Source organism: Salmo salar, chromosome 12 (assembly GCF_965601325.2).
Source record: "Salmo salar chromosome 12, fSalSal1, whole genome shotgun sequence".
NCBI classification, from domain to species: Eukaryota; Metazoa; Chordata; class Actinopteri; order Salmoniformes; family Salmonidae; genus Salmo; species Salmo salar.
In genome coordinates this window covers 17,632,771-17,649,507 of record NC_138302.1, presented here as the reverse complement: position 1 = coordinate 17,649,507, position 16,737 = coordinate 17,632,771, and the positions used below count along the sequence as shown (strand labels likewise).

The 16,737-nt window shown below is 42.1% G+C and overlaps 1 protein-coding gene across 1 annotated transcript in view; it reads left to right on the top strand.

The window, feature by feature from the left end:
• The window catches only part of LOC106591866 (guanine nucleotide-binding protein G(o) subunit alpha), a 37,031-nt gene that overhangs the window by 15,070 nt on the left and 5,224 nt on the right, over positions 1 to 16,737 (top strand). Inside the window, exon 5 of the mRNA XM_045690867.2 lies at positions 2,264 to 2,392. Within this exon, the coding sequence (XP_045546823.2) occupies positions 2,264 to 2,392 (129 nt within the window). The remainder of the gene's footprint in view (positions 1 to 2,263; positions 2,393 to 16,737) is intronic.

The window sequence follows — 16,737 nt, the reverse complement described above, 5'->3', positions numbered from 1 at the left end:
GACAATCCACCCACATACACACACTGTCACAAAGAATCAACCATGATCACCCTGAGATCGAGACAAAGGAGAAAATACTTATTAAGAGAGAGAGAAGAGGTGGTCATTATGGACAAATCTGTGTGACGGAGGTGAGTCTGAAGTATAGAGGGAGAAAGAGGGAAAATGAACAGAGAGAAGGCTGAACCAACCAGCCCAGCAGGAGGCTGTCATCTCTCCTCCTCTCCCCCAGCATGAGGCCTCTGTTCTGGCTTTATCTACAGCGACAGGTCCCCTGGAGACCCACTGAGCACTAGCCGGACACCACAGCCTGGGAAATACACCTCGCACAAAGTCACGCAGACACACATACACAAATGCTTGCAGACACAGAAACGCACACACACACAGAACGGAGGCTTTGCCGCATCAAAGTGATGGTGACATTCTAGCCCAGTCATTCCCTATCAGCTACTTGGGCTGTAACACACCCTGCAACCATCTGACACACACACACCAGTATAATCCATCTGTTAGATAAACCATAGCCTCAGAGTACCAATATTATTATGTAAAGCTATAACTCGATCTAAAACCCATTAATCCACTAGTATGAATATTCAGTATGGAGATTAGTATTGTAGCATCTCCTGGGGGTTAGCTTATCACTGCATTCCACACCTGACAGCGGTGCTTCATTTGTAAATTGGGAGGTGACGGAACAAAAAGTGAGCGTGAGAGGGGGGTGAGCTGGGGAGTTCTTAGGTACCAGAATGCCTGAGAAAAAACAACACCTTTTATAATAAATCCTTGCATGCATATCATCATATCTGCATAGTGGCATAGAGCAGTAGAGTAGAGGCACTTACAGAAGTTGCACACACTGGGAACATGTTTAGTTGTTGAGGGTCCAGGAAAAGTCTTGCCTTTTATAAACTCATTTCATGTAATTATACGTCATTTTACATGACTGTAGACTTTGGTAGAATCTTTTTATTATAATTTTTTTAACACCACACAAATAATTGAAATGGCAGGCTACTTTGACACTGACAAACTGAGAATCAAAAATCAATAAAAAATGGACCTTGTATTGAATCCATCAATAGTCCAGGCCTAGGTGTTTGGAAACACAATGTGAGGAGGAAATTATAGTCCTAAAACTGCTTTCCAGTTTCACTGACTCACCTATGCGCTTGTGCCAAAAGCCTCTCTCTCTCTCTTTTGTAAAACAGTATTTGGAAGTTGATCAAATGTTTTGTCAGCCTACAGCATAGAGTCTTCTATTTTCAGGAGGAGACATTTGCTTTCCTACCTGTGTTTTCCTGCGATTGTATTTGAAATAATGTCTGCATGCTGTTTTTTCACAGACAGATTTGTCGCTCATTCCAGACTGTAGGCTATTCCTTGTTACATTTACATTTTAGTCATTTAGCAGATGCTCTTATCCAGAGCGACTTACAGTAGTGAATGCATACATTTCATACCATGCATTTTTTGTGTGTTTTTTTTTTGTACTGGCCCCCCGTGGGAATCGAACCCACAACCACATGGAAGACACTGTTATTGGGCTACAATCCACAGCTAAGCAATTTTTTTGAAGATGCTATTGATCCTCTGTGGCTAAATGATAGGCCTTCTCATGGTGTAGTAGGACATTCTGAATGGTTTCATTTCTTTCTGAACAGACAGCAATAATTCTGTAATTTTGGCAAATGTATTTACATTTATCAAGGGTGCTGCAGCCCTTCCAGAACCTTATGATTCTATAAGGAAATAAATGATGAAGTGCAATGCTGGAGAGAGGAGTTGCAGGCTCATGTCTATCAGAGCAGAGAGAGGGAGAGAGAACATACGTGCTTCTCACACAGCCACGGCCACGCGTTGGTCTCAAACATGGGTTACAATGTTGCACAAACCATAAACCTGGGCCGACCCGAATCAACTCTTAGAAATATTAGGCCCGGGCTGAAAATCTACTTTTTCACATGATGTTTTTTTGTGGGGGCAGGAGAATTAACGAAGAGGCAACTCGAATGAACTTTGATCGCTTTTATTATAATTTTGAAATAATTATTTTTCATGCTTCGAGAGGTACCGGAATCAAACAGTCCAAAACGGAGAGGATCCGGCTTAAATGAAGCACAGCCTGACAGGCATACTGTATGCCTCTCTGTCTGTGTCTCTCTATCTCTCTTTCTCTAGCTTTTGAAATGACCTTTTCAGATATACAATGTTTAGATCAAATAATCTAATCTTTGTCTTTCTCATCCTCCTCCTGTAGTTTCTTTGAGAACATGGGTCGTATCATCTCTCCAGACCTCGTTCCCACGGAAACGGATGTCCTGAGGGTCAGACTGAGGACCACCGGGGTCATAGAGACACAGTTCAAAGTCAAACACCTGCTCTTCAGGTAAATAATACTATTGTGTGTCTTCTCTTGTTGTTGTTGAAAATATAACTTTCCCAAAACACGAAGGCCTACTATCAGGGCTCTAAATTTGAAAGGAATTAATTGGTAGCACTGGTGCTCCCAACTTAAAAATGTTAGGAGCACCACATTAAATTTAGGTGCACCAGAAAATGTTTTTCCAATTGATTCAGCCTATATTGGGCCTGTATGAATTCTAGTTTCGTTTGAAGCACATGTTGTGCCCTAGAAACTAACATGTAACACTTCAAAGACATGCGTTTATTATAAAAGCTAAAATGTTGATATGAATACCTGTCATTGAAATTAGTCATTAGTGTAATATTAAGTTTTTACATTGTGTAAAAGCTCCATTGTCCTATTGAGATATATTACATTGTAAATTGTACACTGTCTCTTTAAAAGCGTTGTGCGTTGACCACATGCAAGAGATCTGTCATTTATTAATTCATTAATTGCTATGGTTATTGAAGCTATCCCTTTTCCTTTCTTTTTGCGCCCCCAACTCTGGATATCAGTGGAGGCTGGTGGGAGGCGCTATAGGAGGATGGGCTCATTGTAATGGCTGGAATGGAACAGAGTCAAACATGTGGTTTCCGTATGCTTGATGTGTTTGATACCGTTCCATTTATTCCATTACAACGAGCCCGTTCTCCTATAGCTCCTCCCACCAGCCTCCACTGTTGGATAATACTGGTCAAGTTACCAGGTTGTTAGCTAGCTAGCCAATGAGGTAACATGACTGAACAAAGTGTGACCAAGTGGTTAACAACGCACAAGTAGTTTTAGAACGGCCCACGACACAATGCTCCCAAAATAAAACTTGTGGTCACGCAGCAAAATATTTAGTCGCATATTCCAACCAAATTGGTCTTTAGAGCCCCGCCGACTATTGTTTTCAGGTAAACTTTAAGTACGAGGTTTTAACTTAAAAGTGATCAAAAATACCTATGACAGGTGCTTGTATCTTTTCATCTTTGGGACCATGTCACGTTATCACACACATATATACACACACACTCATTTTGTCATAGAGACTTATCTCTAACCGCCAATTTGGCTAGTGCCAATCAGACAAACTTATATCTGATTCGTCTGTGATTGAGTCAGCAGGAAGTCAATATGTCAATACCCTAACAGGCCTTATCAACACACAGTGCACTAGAGTCTGATAGCCGGGCACGCGTATACATACGGACGGACACACACACAAACAAACATAGTAGGGATGTGACAAATGGAGAAAAAAAATGTTAACGTTTAAACTGCCACTTTTTTTAATCGGCTTCCATTAAAACAATAAGAACAATTTATAAAATTCCATGTGAATTCACAATGCAGCTGCCAGCAGCAGGTTGGGTCTCATGGTGCGTCCCTTTCAGATGGTAGTGCAGCGGTACTACCATTACTGTACCTCAATTCCACTTTACTAAATGTGCATTTCCTTCTCATTTAACTTCTCAAAGTTTAGCGATACAGGACTTCACTGCTGTCGCTTGCCTTTCTCTGCCATTTTTCCAACTGTTAACCTCTTGGGGCTAGGTGGGACGCTAGCGTGCCACCCGTGGTGCACTCCATCAACAGCAGGTGCATTTCAAGAGCGGCAAATTTGAATCCAATTAAATGTCAAAATTCTAATTTTTCAAAAATACAAATATTTTACACCATTTGAAAGATAAACATCTCCTTAATCTAACCACGTTTTACGATTTCAAAAAGGTTTTACGGCGAAAGCATACATTTAGAGTATGTTAGGACAGTACATTTACAAGAGTTGTGTGTAATGTTTTGTCAAGTCAAAGACAGGGTCACCAAAACCATAAAACCAGCTAAAATGATGCACTAACCTTTTACAATCTCCATCAGATGACACTCCTAGGACATTATGTTAGACAATGCATGCATTTTTAGTTCTATCAAGTTCATATTTATATCCAAAAACAGCGTTTTACTATGGCATTGATGTTGAGGAAATCGTTTCCCTCCAATAACCGGCAGTCAAGTCAGCGTAACAAATTAAATAATTAAAATTAGAAAACATTGGTATTATATTATCATTTAAAGAATTATAGATTTACATCTCTTGAACGCAATCAACTTGCCAGATTTAAAAATAACCTTACTGGGAAATCACACTTTGCAATAATCTGAGCACTGCGCCCAGAAAAATACGCGTTGCGATACAGACTAGACGTCATGTTGGGGAGATCTAAAATCGAAAATACTATGTAAATAATCCATTACCTTTGATTCTCTTCATCAGATGTCACTTCCAGGTATCACAGGTCCATAACGAATGTAGTTTTGTTCAAAAAAGCTCATCATTTATGTCCAAAAATCTCCGTCTCGTTAGCACATGATGTAAGCCAGCCGGACTTCTCGTCATGAACGAGGGGAAAAAATATAACGTATTGGAACGAGGGTACCCAACATGAACTCGCGCGCCAGGTGTCTAATGGGACATCATCGTTCCATGGCTCTTGTTCGGTCAGATCTCCCTCCAGAAGACTCAAAACACTTTGTAAAGGCTGGTGACATCTAGTGGAAGCAATAGGAAGTGCCAAAATATTCCTCAGCCCCTGTGTTTTTCAATGGGATAGGTTTAAAGTCAATACAACACATCAGGTATCCACTTCCTGTCAGAAAATGTCTCAGGGTTTTGCCTGCCAAATGAGTTCTGTTATACTCACAGACACCATTCAAACAGTTTTGGAAACTTTAGAGTGTTTTCTATCCATATATAATAAGTATATGCATATTCTAGTTACTGGGTAGGATTAGTAACCAGATTAAATCGGGTACATTTTTTTTATCCAGACGTGCAAATGCTGCCCCCTAGACCCAACAGGTTAACTGAAACGACGAAGTGGTGGAGAGTCGACTCCAAAAAGAATTGATTACTCGACTCCTAGCACGTCGACTCGGATTTCTGAGTCGGTTTTCTCTTTCTCTTTTCTGAAAGTAGACAGATGGAGACACTTCCAGATTTTAACTCTAAAAAGCTAGCAAATGTATAGGGTCACCTCTAGGGCTGTGGCGGTCACGAAATTTCATCAGCCGGTGATTGACAACCAGATAACTGTTCATCTCACGGTAATTGACCGTTAATTAACATAAACACAGTTAGCATCTCTTGGCTTCCACACAAGCCACTGATGCTGATCTTTGGAAAATCTACATTTTTTAAAAAGTCTAATAAATCCATGTAATATAGCCTACACCTTCACAATAAATCAATTTATTTTAGACAGGTGAAGAAAATGTAGTCTATTTCAGAAGAACAGAATAGCTACTCTGAGTTGTCCTTATGTTAGGTCCTGATCTGACTATGCCATATGGCTGTGGGCTACACTAGTTCATTTAGCAGGTCCTGATCTGACTATGCCATATAGCTGTGGGCTACACTAGTTCATTTAGCAGGTCCTGATCTGACTATGTCATATAGCTGTGGGCTACACTAGTTCATTTAGCAGGTCCTGATCTGACTATGCCATATAGCTGTGGGCTACACTAGTTCATTTAGCAGGTCCTGATCTGACTATGCCATATAGCTGTGGGCTACACTAGTTCATTTAGCAGGTCCTGATCTGACTATGCCATATAGCTGTGGGCTACACTAGTTCATTTAGCAGGTCCTGATCTGACTATGTCATATAGCTGTGGGCTACACTAGTTCATTTAGCAGGTCCTGATCTGACTATGTCATATAGCTGTGGGCTACACTAGTTCATTTAGCAGGTCCTGATCTGACTATGTCATATAGCTGTGGGCTACACTAGTTCATTTAGCAGGTCCTGATCTGACTATGTCATATAGCTGTGGGCTACACTAGTTCATTTAGCAGGTCCTGATCTGACTATGCCATATAGCTGTGGGCTACACTAGTTCATTTAGCAGGTCCTGATCTGACTATGTCATATAGCTGTGGGCTACACTAGTTCATTTAGCAGACAACATTTGCTTACAATTCCGTGGCATTATTTTATTGTGTGAAGAATACAATTGAACAAAGTTGAATAAAATAGTACGAACGATTTGAGGGAGTGCGCACAAGCGGCTATTCTGTGAGCGGTTAACAAAGAAATGGGTATACTCCTATATGCTTAATTTAGAGTTATTCATGTAACTTTAGTTGCTCTACAAACGTTGGGCTGTATGTTTAGATGTTTAATACATTCGAATGCGTTGATGCGACTCTAATGATGATTGTAAAAAGTATCTTGAAAGGTCTGAGTTCTGCTTAGTGTTTTCCCCAGGCTGTACACACCACATCAGTCATTCAGTCACAAGTTGACAAGCACTCGATAATGCCTACAATTTCACGGCCGCGTCCCCTTCGTTTGGCCGGAATACCCCCTATAAAAAAGTGAAGACAGACACATCGTGGACGCAACTGCATGCGTCCATATCCAATTCCAAGGTACATATTGAAGATATTGGAAGAACTGTCCACATTTATTTTCGGCAGCAGACAAGATGAGTAGGCCTAACGAACAGCAAAAGCATTAGCCTACATTAATCTACTATCCCCCATAGTACAAAAGTTGATCTATCCTGTGCAATAAATAAATATTCCAAACATAGTTGTGGGATGCGATAGATCCCAAATGAATACAACCGCTAGCATCAAAAAAACACTTTTTTACGCAATGTGGCTGACGCAACAGATCAGAACGTTGATAAACTATTAGGCTATTTCTTCCAATGATAAGCGCAGCAATGTGCACATGGTAGTAGGCTATAAGCGCAAATGTTCCATTAGCGGAAAACACCATTATCAAAAGTGACCGCAAATGCAATTATGCATTTAATGCTTTTATTATAAAGGTGCATTTTTATAGTGAAAATGATCTTCCCCAAACTTGAAACTCACGCTCTGCTTATGTATGCCACTTAGGCTCCACATCTGATTAATGTGCTTTGTTTTAAGTTATTTGGCCACTTTAGTTGTGATACAAACCTTATCAAAACATATAGGCCCATGGGCGAGGCTACATGAGGTGTGCAACTATGATTCGAGTTTTAAAAAAGTAATTATTTCTTGTGCTGGGCATCATTCACAAGTGATATGCTAATATTGTCACCCATCAGACTATTCTTGATTTAATCTTGTCTTTACATATACTAAATAATATATGTGTGACATTTTTTATTTATTTAGAATGGACCATTATCATGCACCTGTATTGAAACAGGGGCAGCAGGAAAAATACATGTCATCTATGCACTTAAATAGCGAATGGAGGACGCTTTTCCCCGTGGTTTATTATGCCAGCCAGGTAGGATATACTCCCGTTGTAAATATAAGCAATGTGCTTAATATTAGGAAAGTTGAGAAATAAATATAGTAAGCCCAGCCTATAGAAAGCTGATGGGATCCTCTTTTTAGTAGAGGCCATCACTGATTTCTCACGCAGCTGCATAGGCTATAGAAATGTCGCACAACATGAGCTCATGGGCTCTCATGAAGTGTTTGATTAGATTTTCTATTACATTTGCATTGATGTCAGAGTGATTAGAGAGACAATGGAGTGCTGAGTACCAGGCAGGTAGCAAGTTTGGTAGGTTACTAATGACCATCAGCAGCATCAGAGCTTTGAGAAGCCTAGTTACCGTGACTAAACGGTCACGTGGAATTTGACTGTCTTCAACAGCCCTAGTTACCTCCTATAATTATTCTGGGATTTAGTTAGATGAAAATCTGAATTTTAAACAGCACATTGATAACTTGACCAAGAAACTGATGTTGAGGTTGGCCTTTTATTTTAGGAACAAAATGTTTTTCAATATCACTCAGAAAGGATCTTGTTCAAAGCACTTTTTAAATCTGTGCTGTTTATGGTGATATTGTCTATATACAAGTACCTTAGTTCTGTGCTGTTTATGGTGATATTGTCCATATACAAGTACCTTAGTTCTGTGCTGTTTATGGTGATATTGTCCATATACAAGTACCTTAGTTCTGTGCTGTTTATGGTGATATTGTCTATATACAAGTACCTTAGTTCTGTGCTGTTTATGGTGATATTGTCCATATACAAGTACCTTAGTTCTGTGCTGTTTATGGTGATATTGTCCATATACAAGTACCTTAGTTCTGTGCTGTTTATGGTGATATTGTCTATATACAAGTACCTTAGTTCTGTGCTGTTTATGGTGATGTTGTCTATATACAAGTACCTTAGTTCTGTGCTGTTTATGGTGATATTGTCTACATACAAGTACCTTAGTTCTGTGCTGTTTATGGTGATGTTGTCTATATACAAGTACCTTAGTTCTGTGCTGTTTATGGTGATATTGTCTATATACAAGTACCTTAGTTCTGTGCTGTTTATGGTGATATTGTCTATATACAAGTACCTTAGTTCTGTGCTGTTTATGGTGATATTGTCTATATACAAGTACCTTAGTTCTGTGCTGTTTATGGTGATATTGTCTACATACAAGTACCTTAGTTCTGTGCTGTTTATGGTGATATTGTCCATATACAAGTACCTTAGTTCTGTGCTGTTTATGGTGATATTGTCTACATACAAGTACCTTAGTTCTGTGCTGTTTATGGTGATATTGTCCATATACAAGTACCTTAGTTCTGTGCTGTTTATGGTGATATTGTCCATATACAAGTACCTTAGTTCTGTGCTGTTTATGGTGATATTGTCCATATACAAGTACCTTAGTTCTGTGCTGTTTATGGTGATATTGTCTACATACAAGTACCTTAGTTCTGTGCTGTTTATGGTGATATTGTCCATATACAAGTACCTTAGTTCTGTGCTGTTTATGGTGATATTGTCCATATACAAGTACCTTAGTTCTGTGCTGTTTATGGTGATATTGTCTATATACAAGTACCTTAGTTCTGTGCTGTTTATGGTGATATTGTCTACATACAAGTACCTTAGTTCTGTGCTGTTTATGGTGATATTGTCCATATACAAGTACCTTAGTTCTGTGCTGTTTATGGTGATATTGTCTATATACAAGTACCTTAGTTCTGTGCTGTTTATGGTGATATTGTCTATATACAAGTACCTTAGTTCTGTGCTGTTTATGGTGATATTGTCTATATACAACTACCTTAGTTCTGTGCTGTTTATGGTGATATTGTCTACATACAAGTACCTTAGTTCTGTGCTGTTTATGGTGATATTGTCCATATACAAGTACCTTAGTTCTGTGCTGTTTATGGTGATATTGTCTATATACAAGTACCTTAGTTCTGGACACAGTGTATCATGGTGCTTTAAGGTTAATCACCAATGCTAGATCACTCCTCCATCACTGTTATTTATACGTCATGGTGCAATGGACCTCTCCATCAGGAGGCTAAAGCACTGGGACACCTTTTGTGTTTGATAGGCCAACTCCCTTTGTATCTCTGTTCCTTACTGACCAGATCAGTCACTCAATACAGTCTTCGTTCAGTCGCGGCTGTCCTTGTCTGTTCCTAAGGCCAGAACTGAGTTGGGGAAACAATATTTTCCCATAATGCCCCTTCATCCTGGAACATGCTTCAGAAGATCTTACAGTTAGGGGAGTTGGTGTCCTTGCTGGTTTTTAAGACTCTGATTGACAATGTTTTTGAGAGCTGCAGTTGTTTTGAATCATCAGATGTATTTGTAACTTGTGACACTGTCTTTTGTGTGTATTGTTTTTTGTACCTTTGTATGTACACGCTGCTATTTCCCTGTTTTACCTTCTAGCCAGGTCGCCCTCGCAAAAGAGGTTTCTAACCTCAATGGGTCTTACCTGGTTAAATGAAGGTAAAAATAAACAACCCTTCCAATGGAGCTCCTCTCTCTCTCTCTGAACAACTCTTCCAATGGAGCTCCTCTCTCTCTCTCTCCTCTCTCTCTCTCTCTCTCTCTCTCTCTCTCTCTCTCTGAACAACTCTTCCAATGGAGCTCCTCTCTCTCTCTCTGAACAACACTTCCAATAGAGCTTCTCTCTCTCTCTCTCTCTGAACAACTCTTCCAATGGAGCTCCTCTCTCTCTCTCACTCTCTCTCTGAACAACTCTTCCAATGGAGCTCCCTCTCTCTCTCTCTCTCTCTCTGAACAACTCTTCCAATGGAGCTCCTCTCTCTCTCTGAACAACTCTTCCAATGGAGCTCCTCTCTCTCTCTAAACAACTCTTCCAATGGAGCTCCTCTCTCTCTCTCTCTAAACAACTCTTCCAATGGAGCTCCTCTCTCTCTCTCTCTCTCTCTCTCTCTCTCTCTCTCTCTCAACAACTCTTCCAATGGAGCTCCTCTCTCTCTCTCTCTCTAAACAACTCTTCCAATGGAGCTCCTCTCTCTCTCTAAACAACTCTTCCAATGGAGCTCCTCTCTCTCTCTCTAAACAACTCTTCCAATGGAGCTCCTCTCTCTCTCTCTCTAAACAACTCTTCCAATGGAGCTCCTCTCTCTCTCTCTCTAAACAACTCTTCCAATGGAGCTCCTCTCTCTCTCTCTCTAAACAACTCTTCCAATGGAGCTCCTCTCTCTCTCTCTCTAAACAACTCTTCCAATGGAGCTCCTCTCTCTCTCTCTCTAAACAACTCTTCCAATGGAGCTCCTCTCTCTCTCTCTCTAAACAACTCTTCCAATGGAGCTCCTCTCTCTAAACAACTCTTCCAATGGAGCTCCTCTCTCTAAACAACTCTTCCAATGGAGCTCCTCTCTCTAAACAACTCTTCCAATGGAGCTCCTCTCTCTAAACAACTCTTCCAATGGAGCTCCTCTCTCTAAACAACTCTTCCAATGGAGCTCCTCTCTCTCTCTCTCTAAACAACTCTTCCAATGGAGCTCCTCTCTCTCTCTCTCTAAACAACTCTTCCAATGGAGCTCCTATCTCTCAATACATTTTTATTTTATTTAACCTTTATTTAACTAGGCAAGTCAGTTAAGAACAACTTCTTATTTACAATGACAGCCTACCAAAAGACAAAATGCCTCCTGGGGACTGGGATTAAAAATCTAGAACAAAACACACATCATGACAAGAGACATCACAACACTACATAAAGAGAGACCTGCATGGCAGCAACACATGACAACACATTGTGGTAGCAACACCACATGACAACAACATGGCAGCAATACAACATGGCAGCAGCACAAAACTTGGTACGAACATTTATTGGGCAGAGATAACAGCAAGAAGGTAGAGACGACAACAACACATCATGCGAAGCAGCCACAACTGTCAGTAAGTGTCCATGATTGAGTCTTTGAAGTAAGAGATTGAGATAAAACCTTCCAGTTTGAGAGTTTGTTGCAGCTCATTCCAGTCACTAGCTGCAGCGAACTGAAAAGACGAGCGGCCTAGGGATGTGTGTGCTTTGGGGACCTTTAACAGAATGTGACTGGCAGAACGGGTATTGTATGTGGAGGTTGAGGGCTTGCAGTAGATATCTCAGATAGGGGGGAGTGAGGCCTAAGAGGGTTTTATAAATAAGCATCAACCAGTGGGTCTTGCGACAGGTATACAGATACGGCCAGTTTACAGAGCGGTATAGAGTGCAGTGATGTGTCCTATAAGGAGCATTGGTGGCAAATCTGATGGCCGAATGGTAAAGAACATCAAGTCGCTTGAGAGCACCCTTACCTGCTCTAAACAACTGTTCCAATGGAGCTCCTCTCTCTCTAAACAACTGTTCCAATGGAGCTCCCCTCTCTCTCTAAACAACTGTTCCAATGGAGCTCCCCTCTCTCTCTAAACAACTGTTCCAATGGAGCTCCCCTCTCTCTCTAAACAACTGTTCCAATGGAGCTCCCCTCTCTCTCTAAACAACTGTTCCAATGGAGCTCCCCTCTCTCTCTAAACAACTGTTCCAATGGAGCTCCCCTCTCTCTCTAAACAACTGTTCCAATGGAGCTCCCCTCTCTCTCTAAACAACTGTTCCAATGGAGCTCCCCTCTCTCTCTAAACAACTGTTCCAATGGAGCTCCCCTCTCTCTCTAAACAACTGTTCCAATGGAGCTCCCCTCTCTCTCTAAACAACTGTTCCAATGGAGCTCCCCTCTCTCTCTAAACAACTGTTCCAATGGAGCTCCCCTCTCTCTCTAAACAACTGTTCCAAACACAATCTGCATCCCAAATGGGACTCTATTCCCTAAATAGTACACTACTTTAGACCAGAGTAGTGTACCCTATAGGGAATAGGGTGTCATTTGGGATGTAACCCACACTCTAGTCTTCTACACCTGCTCTGTAAAATTCACTTCCTCTGAATTATAATAACTAACAATATTACCTCTGCATTTCATATGAATTATGAAAACGTAACAATATTACCTCTGTATTTAAAATGATAAACCATATTACCTGGGCTGTGGCGAGAGGCTTTTCATAAGGTGCCTCTGTTTTGCATCTAAACATTGTCACACTGCGTTGTGGGAACTGCATGTCAATATGACAAAGACAGACCCTTTTACGTGTGTGTGTGTGTGTGTGCTTCACAAATTGGCAGAATATCTGTGTGATGGCCTTTGTCTAGGAGCAATACAATAGTTGATTTGGGTTACCAGAATCAACACCACACCACACACACGCACATACAATCAGCATGTAGGGTCATGGACACATGAAATTGAAAGCTGTCAATCAAACTGCACTATAGATGCTTTTATTGACAAAAATTACCCATCACATAAAACACACACTCTCTCTCACACACACACACACGCACCCCACTCTAGTCGTAAATCTCTGTGGATGGGGACCGAGTCCCCCGTTTTCAATTTCCTCAAAGACAATAGCCCTCAGCACAACACAACGCGGCAGGACGGACAGACGGGGAAAAGGTCAAATCTCTCCAAAGAAAATGATTTTTTTTGTCCATTTCACCTTTTCTAAACAAGATAGATACTGAAGTGGAGGTATCTGTTATACACACTTACTGAGAGAGGGGAGAGAGAATGGCAGAAAAAACATATCTTGTAACATTCATGAGATGAGACTTTTCTTGTGTGTATTTCACATTTCACTTCGATTTATGTTTTCAAACACACTAAATTATGAATCACGCCAAGTGTTCATTATTTGAATAATTGAAACGTAAACATTGGACCAGGGATGTTGCACCTCGTTTCTGGGCAGAGGCTCATCCTGATCTTTATATAGTGTGCTTTGTAATGTTCCACAGTGTTTAGACGTCTCAGTACATACTAGTCTCTGTAGTAGTCTACCTGTCAGCCCCATAGGTGTGTGTGCGTCATCTAGATGTCAAATAAAAAGTATTTTGAATGATTGCTGGATGACAGGAAGTGGTTTCTGTTTGGTCGGAGGGTCAGTCTCTTTCTTGAGCTCTCGTTTTCCTCCTTTCTGGTCTCTCCTCCTCCACTCCTCTTCTCTTCTTACACACATGGTTTGCTTTTGTTTTCCTGTCACGTTGACTACTGCTAAATCCCACAGCCATCGTGTGTTTGTGTGCACTGCGGGGGTAGGTTAAATGGTAGAGCACTAAAAGGACCAGTGGATGAATGGGTGTGTAAGGCCTTTGTTGTCACCCATTGTCTGCCTCTCTATCGAAAAGACAACAGTTTATCACAGGCTTTTTATGATCCATAGTTGTTGACGGGGTGTTTGCGCTGTGGGCGGAGCTGTAGTACCTGATTAGGTAAAAGGAGGAGAGGGAGGCTTCATTATAATATCTGTCATTCTCTATTCTCTCTAAAGTATGTGGTGAGGGACCCAGAGAAAGATAGGGATGGAGAGATTTATTCCTGAACCACACACACACACACACACACACACACACACACACACACACACACTCTTCCTCAGTCAAGGTCAACGTAGGTCGCAGTTCGTTAGCTAACCCCTAATTAACTATGTAATGAAAGACCGAATGGAACACTCGTTTAATCCTCCAATCACATCGTCTCCGTCTACCAGCCCTCGCCACCCAGATGTCACGGGCCAGTTTAGTGCACACACAGCCTGCTTCCCATTGACCTGTGACCCCCCCTCATTCTGCCTCTAGAGAGATGAGACACCATCCCAAGTGGCACCCTATTCAGGTCCCATAGGGTTTTGGTGAAAAGTAGTGTACTATATAGGGAATAGGGCGCTATGGGGACGCGGCCTCTCTCCATTTCACCTCGTCTTCATCAGAGCATCAGATAATTTACCAATACTGATGAATGAACAAGGAATTTACAAGTTAAGTGGGGGGGAGATGAGAAAGAGAAAAGAGGGTGGGGGGGAGAGGGAAAAGAGGGTGGGGGTGGGGGGGCTTAGGGGAAAGAGAAAAGAGGGTGGGGGGAGGGGGAAAGAGAAAAGAGGGTGGGGGAGAGGGAAAAGAGGGTGGGGGTGGGGGAAAGAGAAAAGAGGGTGGGGGAGAGGGAAAAGAGGGTGGGGGTGGGGGGGCTTAGGGGAAAGAGAAAAGAGGGTGGGGGGGAGAGGGAAAAGAGGGTGGGGGTGGGGGGGCTTTGGGGAAAGAGAAAAGAGGGTGGGGCTTAGGGGAAAGAGAAAAGAGGGTGGGGGAGAGGGAAAAGAGGGTGGGGGGAGGGGGAAAGAGAAAAGAGGGTGGGGGAGAGGGAAAAGAGGGTGGGGGTGGGGGCTTAGGGGAAAGAGAAAAGAGGGTGGGGGGAGGGGGAAAGAGAAAAGAGGGTGGGGGAGAGGGAAAAGAGGGTGGGGGTGGGGGCTTAGGGGAAAGAGAAAAGAGGGTGGGGGGAGGGGGAAAGAGAAAAGAGGGTGGGGGGGCTTAGGGGAAAGAGAAAAGAGGGTGGGGGGGAAAGAGAAAAGAGGGTGGGGGAGAGGGAAAAGAGGGTGGGGGTGGGGGGGGCTTTGGGGAAAGAGAAAAGAGGGTGGGGGGAGAGGGAAAAGAGGGTGGGGGTGGGGGGGGCTTTGGGGAAAGAGAAAAGAGGGTGGGGGGAGAGGGAAAAGAGGGTGGGGGGAGGGGGAAAGAGAAAAGAGGGTGGGGGAGAGGGAAAAGAGGGTGGGGGTGGGGGCTTAGGGGAAAGAGAAAAGAGGGTGGGGGGAGGGGGAAAGAGAAAAGAGGGTGGGGGTGGGGGGGAAAGAGAAAAGAGGGTGGGGGAGAGGGAAAAGAGGGTGGGGGTGGGGGGGCTTAGGGGAAAGAGAAAAGAGGGTGGGGGGAGGGGGAAAGAGAAAAGAGGATGGGGGAGAGGGAAAGAGAAAAGAGGGTATCGGCTAGCATCATTAGTTCATATTGCGATTTTGAGATGTGGTTCAAATTTGTAAAAAAAGAAAAAGGGACATTTGTAATTTGAGAATTTATAAAGATCAAAACAGAGAATGAAAGAACTAAAAGAACGAGAGAGAACAAACGACAGGAAGGACAGAAATAAAGAATCCAATATAATAGGGACAGGTCTGTATGATATATCCTACCTTTCAGATCACTGCCATACATAGGGCCCTATTGGCATTCCATACATGGGGCCCTATTGGCTCTGGTCAAACGTAGTGCACTATATAGGAAATGGGGGTGTCATTTGGGATGCAGAATACATCTCACTATCGGTCTATTGCCTTGGACTTATTTACTTCAGATAAAACCCTCAAAACACATCAAGAGAAATAAACTAAGTCCAGTTAGCTACAGACCAATATCCAGATGACCTGCTGCTCAAATGTTATAGATGTGGCTGGATGATATTATATACCACACACACACACACACACACCACACACACACACCCTGTGATAACACTAGCTGAACAGATGGAGCAAGCTGATAGGCAAGGTTGTGTACGAATAATACCACCAACTAAATAGTATGCGAAAAACAAAAGTTTTAGTATGTGACATTTTTGTAAATTGTACTCTGAATGCATCATCTAGTGCGCCATTGCGTTAACCCCTGCCATTCGCTCATTTTGGTACAGCCTGTCAATTTATCTGATTATCAGCTGATTTCACACCATATTAGCACCAGACCTCCAAGGTGTTGGGGTTTTAGTGTAGAATCTTCAGAGACAAACTCACTAATACTCAACATGGACTGTAGCATGTCAAGTTAATTGCAAATTAATAATTGTTATGGTTTATTGCAAGTAAAAAGTGATATTTTAACCGTATTCATTGCAGTTGAATGTGACAGTGTTCAACCGTTAGCCCCTGGACCTTTTAGGAGGGGAGAAGAAAAGAGACTGGCATCGCTAAATCCCAAATGAGATCCCTTTTTGTTTTAATGACGTTGGCTTACGCTAAAATACTACAGAGGTTTCCATCATCTCTGGCTTATTCTAAGCCCTCTGGTCGTGTCCCAAATCACACTCTATTCCCCATGTAGTGCACTACTTCAACCAGAGCCCCGTGGGCCCTGATCAAAAAGACTGCTCTAAATCGGGAATAGTGTGCCAATTGGGACGC